Source organism: Micropterus salmoides, unplaced genomic scaffold, assembly GCF_014851395.1.
Source record: "Micropterus salmoides isolate LMB-PRFRI ecotype aquatic unplaced genomic scaffold, ASM1485139v1 Ms_hic_scaffold_9, whole genome shotgun sequence".
Taxonomy (NCBI): Eukaryota; Metazoa; Chordata; class Actinopteri; order Centrarchiformes; family Centrarchidae; genus Micropterus; species Micropterus salmoides.
This window is the reverse complement of record NW_024044681.1, coordinates 10,741,165-10,748,446: the sequence shown is the minus strand read 5'-3', so window position 1 is coordinate 10,748,446 and position 7,282 is coordinate 10,741,165. Positions and strand designations below refer to the sequence as shown.

Sequence of the window (7,282 nt, the reverse complement as noted above, 5' to 3'; positions counted from 1 at the left end):
TTCAACATGTCAGTGTTTTGTGGTAAGAATTGCGAGAGAGAGTGGAAGCGGAGATCAATGGCCATAGTTTTGGAGTGGCATGTTCAACAATTAGGTGCAAAATGTTCAGATATACTCAAAGTTAAGGCATATTTTTGGCATGTTTGTCTGTTGTTGAGCACCAGGAGTGTGTCTGATTTTGATTGTTTTGGTGTTCTGAGTAGCATTATTCATAGTTTTTCTGTGTATGTATTCCATGCTCTTCTCATTCGTTTTTACCACCAGCTAGTCACAACAGAATGACAAAGGGTCACAGACACATGACCTGAGCTGCCTCATTAATATGCCGTGTGTCCAGATAATGCCCCTCTGTGATTTATAATAATGGCTCAGTGTTTCTGAATGTGTGGACGTTGCCCTCTCAGTCCACTTCGCAGGGGAAGTGGCTGGATTACACGCTAATCCCATTATGATGCTGCTGCTATGTGAGGGCTGCTTGGAGGGATTAGGAACCAAAGGCTCGAGCTCCAGGACAGGATCAGCAGCAAACCGGGTGACTCTAACTGTGACACAGACTCTAATGGCACAAGTAAACAGTTTATATGATACAGTCACAGACTGACAAGATAGGGCAATGTCTCTTTGCAATATCATCTGGAGATACACTAACATGGTATGTATAATTTGTTATCATGGTTTGATGTTTTTGTAGCTCTAAGGCATCAGCAGTTTTCAAATGGACAACCCAGCAAACAGTTGATGGATGATGACGTGCAGGAGGCAGCCAAGTTTGGTGTCAGCTTAAATGAGCAGTAAATTCACAATATGTTATGGAAGGGTAAACAGAGTTTGTATGGAGTCTGGAATGTGCCATCAAAATTATTCTAGACATCAACGGTGTTTAATTAAAATCAATTACAATACAAAACTTATTTTTTAAAGGCAAATTACAAATTGATTTAATAAATTAATATTTAAAGGATGCATCAAAAAAAGAAATTAAATGTTCCCATTCTAATGCCTTATGGTGTTTTAACATTATATAGTTATGCATGGTGTGGTTGGAAGGCGATTTGTAATATTTTTTGTACTAAATTTCTTCTTTAACTTCTATAGAAGCTGTTCAGTTACATTTTGAAGGACTTTCCTAAAAATCATCAGTAAAATCAGTCAGAGACACGTTATTCCTTGAAGAGCAAATTAATTAAATTAAACTTTTTAGGAGACTGGCTTGTTGCTGGACTTTCCTGCTACATTCTGTGAGCAGAAAACCAGAAATCACTCATTTGTTCCTGTAAAACACTAGCCCACAAACACCGCCCACATCTATGATTTGTTAAGTGATTCAAAGAGTAAGTAAAATATAGGGAATCTAATTAAACAAAAGGAAATTCTGTTTGATTATCGGGCTGGTTAAACACAAGACTGCTTCAGTGATTAATGCTATCCATGAACATGAATTTACAGTCATAAGGCTACTTAATTATAGCTGTTCATTCCAGTCATATTTCAGGATCTTTTTCAGGTAAACAAAAATGTTAATCAATGTGGTGGAGCGATTTTTACCTGTGCACAATTACTCGTCAAAATAACCTGTACAGAACCAGTGGAAATTTTTCTAAACTACACTGTTTATATTTTACTTTACCAAAACCACTTTTAAAAGTTATTTTTATTAACATTTTCTCATTTTTAAACTAATGCTAATTTTACTATTGTTTAACATTTTGTATGCTAAAGTGTTAACATGGACTATAAAGGTAAAAGTTTAAACTGGGAGATTTTGGTGTGTCATGTTAAAAGGGTGATTTGACAAAACAAACAACACTTATTTACTTACTTACTTTATTAACTGTTTTTGATCTCTAGAGGTTAGTCTTTTGTTGAGCCATTGGAACTGGACAAAAGACTCTGAGGACAACTGATTATAGACTTTATCAATGAACAAAGTCATGAATTCACTGACTGAATCATGAGAACAGAGCAATATGGGAAGGAAGGAAGGAAACGATAAATTAAAATTAAAGTAATGCCCAGACAAACACATTGTTTAATGTTTACCTTTAGTCTATTGTCTTATTTCAAAATCATGTCACACAGACGGAAATGTCTTTGTTGAAAAATGCAAAATAAAAGATGTAAAATAAAACAAAAAACTATTAAAATAAATGAAGACACACATTCATCCTTCCCCATCTCTCTTGCTTCAGGCTGGTTTGTTCCATTGCTGCCTTTAATTAAAAACACAAAAAAAAGCTCACAAGCAATTTTTGGGATTTCTGCAGACTGAAGAGACTCGAGAACATGAAAGGATAACTGTTCTCGAGCTCTTTTCAGTTCATTATATTAAAATGACACTTGCTGAATTAAACATTTCTCACTCAACTATAAAGAAAACTAATATCCTGAAATGTTCGTACTCTTACAGGGGTGTGCATGACGATTTGTTTTTGGACAGAGCCGCTGCCGGTGGTGTATCATCTGTTTTGGAGAAATGACCGATGAGGGAATGATTAACCTGGCTGGCAATAAGGATGAATGTGTGTGTCACTGTCAGAGGTGTGTACATGACAGGAGGTGAAGGTCTGGATAAGGGACAGAGATCACACACATAAACAAAGACAGCAGAGTATCTGACCCAGACAGAGAGACAGTGACAGAGAGACAATATGCAGGAACACAGACTGTAACAGCGTCTATTATTCTGCATTACTGGTGGTTTTAAGTGGATTTCTTCTGCAACAGGCAGTATATCGAACTCAAAGGATCTTCTTAAAAAGCATTTGTTCTGAAAGTGTTTTTTGGCTCGCTTAGTCCAAATGCAGCCAGCAGAGTAGGTGCCATTTACAAGAACAGGAGCAGCACAGCAGCTGCGACTATGACAAGGTCTGAGGAAGCAGTCAGAGTATAATACAGCAAGCAAAAAAAGGAATTTTTTTTTCCACTGGAGAAGCAGGAGCAGGTTCAACAGAAATACCAGTAGTGAATACAATCGGTTCTGGCTGCTGGCTCTGCTGTGTCTTCATCCTCTACCTCCTCATCCTCTGCTCCAGCTGCAACTTCATCCCCTGCAGCAAACGAACATAATCAAACCATCAACTAGTCCCGCGCCTGGCTCTTCCATAATCTGCAGCAGTCTCAGGTAATGCATGAAAGTGGGCTGTGTGTTTGGTACATATTACTGTATTTTCAGGTGACAAGATGTTTTGAGTGTATGAGGTTCATAATCAGTTGACACAATGTTAATTCATGGAAAAAGACTTTAATTTTGAATTGATTCAGTATTTAGAAACATCTAACCTATGGGACCTGCCATTGTGCTAGTATTGCAACGGCTAATTGGTTCCAGTTAAAGTAATAGAAATAGTAAATACTAATAGTAATTAGTGGTAGTAGTAGCAGTAGTAGTAATGGCAAGGAGTTGATGTTAATTTGTATCTGGTTTGAGTTGAAACGTACTGTAGAAGTATTAATGTTTGTTGGATCTGTTGACCTCATCATATCTATCAGACCGTATTTATGAGCAGTAAAGTGGTAAAAACCTAGCTGAAGTAATTCTGAGACAGAGATAGCAGGAATTTCAGACTACAATTTTCGTCTTGGCTGAAAGATTTACAAAAGTACCAACAAACCAGTGGCTGAATAGCTGCAAGCCACCTTTGCTGGCAGTTACGTTTAAATAAAGTTTCAAATCAACAGTACTACGGTCAATTTACCTCATTACAATGGAGCTACAGTACTGTTAAAAAACACTACAGTTATAAGTGAGATGTGAAGTAATTTTTCTGTAGTGGTTTGTAAACATGATACAAATAGCTAACACACTGTCAAATCAATTCATGATCTCATGAACAAAATGGTAAAATAACCTGAGAATTTAAAAAAGTAGCAAGCTAACTAACTAGCTTTTATCTTGTAAACTATAACTATGTAATGTTCAAATCCAGTTGAAGTAAGCGTGAGTGCTTACTAAAATAGACTGCTTGACAATTAGCATGCTGACAAAGCCAAAAAACAGTTGCTTGCTCAGACTGGCTAACCTGAAGCTAAATTTTTTTTAAGATAAGGAACTTAAATTTAGAAAGAAATACTAGTTTATTTAAATTTTTGGAACATATACTTAGCTTCTATATCTAATATACACTGCCACCCATACCATCAGGTAATGGTCTTTTTCTGGTTGTTAAATATTTTGACATTATTGCACATATTATTGTGTATTGTGTATTATTGTGACTTCACCAGTTGGTGATGATGGAACCTGTCAAAAAAACTGAAAAGCCCTTATTTTAGTGTCCCTTTAAATAGTTGACAACTCACCTGACATTATCTAATCTGGAGTGATTTACTATTGCCACGTTCTCATCATGTGGGTAGGATGGTAAAAATTTAAGATGTACATTTTTACAACATCCAAGTGCTTTTGCGTCTCCTCTATCACAGTTGTTGCCATGGCATCTGCAGCTCTGGAGCTGATGGGCTTCTTCTTGGGCCTGCTGGGGATGCTGGGTACCATGGTCGCCACAGTGCTACCATACTGGCAGATTTCTGCCCACATTGGCTCCAACATTGTCACAGCCGTGGCCAACATGAGGGGCCTGTGGATGGAATGCGTCTACCAGAGCACAGGGGCCTTCCAGTGTGAGACCTACAACTCCTTGTTGGCCCTGCCTTCCAACCTGCAGGCCTCTCGTGCCCTCATGGTCATCTCCATTGTGCTGTCTGTCCTCGCCATTGCCATGGCGGTCCTAGGGATGCAGTGCACTCTCTGCTTAGAGGGTTCAGGTGGAGTTAAGAGTCAGGTGGCAGGTGCCAGTGGGGGCTTGTTTCTTACCGCGGGCTTCCTGGCACTCATACCGGTGGCGTGGACCACACATGAGGTGGTCCAGACCTTCTACCGACCCACCATATCGGCCAGCATGAAGTATGAGCTGGGGGACTGTTTGTATGTTGGTCTGGCTTCTGCTCTCGCCTCCATGCTGGGAGGGGGGATGCTTTCTGTGTCATGCTGTGAGGAGCAGGATGGAGGCCGTGGGAGACGCCATGCTGGTGGGTATCCATACCCAGTAGGAGGTGGCATGCCGGGCACAGGGGCACGGACCACCTCACAGACCTATCGCAACCCCAACCTGCAGGTGGGGGGCATCAACACAGCCAGCATGGTCCGCAATACCAGTGGCAGCTCCCAGTCAAGTGCACATGGAGTCCAGGGAGCCAAGAAGCCCAATGCAGCAGGATATGACATTACAGGATATGTCTGAGGTTACTGTTACTCCATCACACGTTTAAATGTGGTCCGCTGACAACTTTGTTTGATTAACTGTATTCATAAAGTGTATTTAAATGAATGTTCACACTATATACTTGACGGAGAATCAAGACAAATTAAATACATGACAAACGAGAGATGAGTAAACTGTATGACAACAATCTGGCTTGTCACGCTGTGTTTGATGGCCTTTCTGCAATCTGTGGTGGGTCCTTTTTTAAAGATTTGTTAAATAAAGTGCAATTGTGGCATTTCCGTACAATTAGACTGCAACAAACTATTTTACTGTTTTTTTCTCTGTTAAAGTTTCATCTTTGTGTAGGATCAGACACATTTCCATTACTTTGATAGCAACTTATCTGTTATGTAGGAAAGTCAAATGACACACACACAGAGAAGCATGTCCTCATACTTAAACAAATAATGGGTAATTTGTCAAAGCGGCCAAAAACGATATGACAATACCAGTTCAGCAACAGGCATACCGGACCTTAAATCTGCTATGGAAGTCATATGACGAATGCGCCATATGGTACAAAATGTTTTGATTGGAAATATATGGTTCTACAATTTTACATATCAGAAATACTTTCCAAAGATCCAAATTACATTACACAAACTTTTCTATGATCTTACTGCAGCCGCTGTGTTCTGTTTATACATAAAGCCAAACAATGCTTTGGTTTTGCTGCACGAGCACTGCAGACTGTAGGAAAAGAAAAATAAGTCAAATTTAATGGCATTGTATTTAAAAAATATTAATGGTTCATGGAAATACATCATTCTGTCACTGATGCCTGGACTGTTCGAACATTTTGACTTCCTGTTGATATTTGGTAACTCTATATTACTTGGACAGTCCACTGTTGATAACTGTTAACTGTTTGCTGCTTTTGTAGATATTCACCGTCACTGTCAAATCTGAACCCAAACCTGACATTTCCAATCTGAGCCCTACAGAATACCTCTCACAGTACTGTATCACCTGAAACCTTTTTTACCGACTCATTACAGCCTATCCATTGCCAGTTAGCTAATACGCTACTGGACTTCCCACATGAAGTGTAACCAAAAGTATTCAAATCTGTTTTCATACTAAATAATGTTGTGCCTTATTATTATTATCAAAGTGTGAAAATGTTATGTGCATTTTTCTAGTTTGTTTTTATTTTGAAATAAATCAGAACTTTTCTTATCATCATTTGTTGTATTTTTGCCCCCAAAACACCATTTTATATGGCACCCCATGAATATTTATGTTATAGACAACTGAATTAAAAATTAGATTATAGATTATATTCAAAATCAGCATGCATACCAAGAAGCACTTGATATCTGATATTATATATATCTAATATTGATGGGCACTAATGTCAAAACGCAATGTACTGAGAAGCTGCTCACAAAAATGCATATAAATATAAGAAAGTGTTTCCTTTAAGACATTTAGGTCTGTATTGAATAAGTATATTGCCCTCAATATGTTAAAAACACAACTTTAAAGTTTAAACATACATAAGTGGCACATGAAGGCTCTTTTATAGAGCAGTTGTTAATAAATAAAAACTGCTGGTGTTTTCAGTCTAGAATAGGAAAAAGATCACGGCCCTGAACTGAAGGCAAACAGAAGATCTACACAAACAAACCTAGACAAACAAAGTCACTACTTTAGCTCGATCAATATGCAATTTCAGTTCAACTCACGTGTGGATTGTGAGACCGAAGTGCACATGATAACACTTGTTCTCTAAACATAGAAGTACTTTAGGTGATGATTGGATCTTGATCCTCTTAAAACTAGTAGTCTGTGGTACAGGTTCCACTGGATCTGTGCAAACTTTTAATTGGGTCTGAGAGGACTAGAGTTCAGAGTTTGAGTGTGTTATAAGGTCATTAGTATTGCAGAACTCCATATAGGGCTGTATATAGGCCAGGAATTGAACTGGTTCAACCAACAGACATTGACAAAGAGAACCCCAGAGATAAGTGAACCAGACAGACACACACACACACACACACACACACTTTGTGAGA

At 38.5% G+C, this 7,282-nt stretch overlaps 1 protein-coding gene across 1 annotated transcript; it reads left to right on the top strand.

The window, feature by feature from the left end:
- The first annotated feature begins 2,552 nt into the window (after window positions 1–2,552).
- Window positions 2,553–6,449, top strand: cldn2 (claudin 2). Its single transcript, XM_038708749.1, has 2 exons — window positions 2,553–3,121; window positions 4,423–6,449. Exon 2 carries the CDS (start codon window positions 4,431–4,433, stop codon window positions 5,238–5,240), a length of 810 nt encoding a protein of 269 aa, XP_038564677.1. The 5' UTR covers window positions 2,553–3,121; window positions 4,423–4,430; the 3' UTR covers window positions 5,241–6,449.
- The last annotated feature ends 833 nt before the right edge of the window (window positions 6,450–7,282 follow it).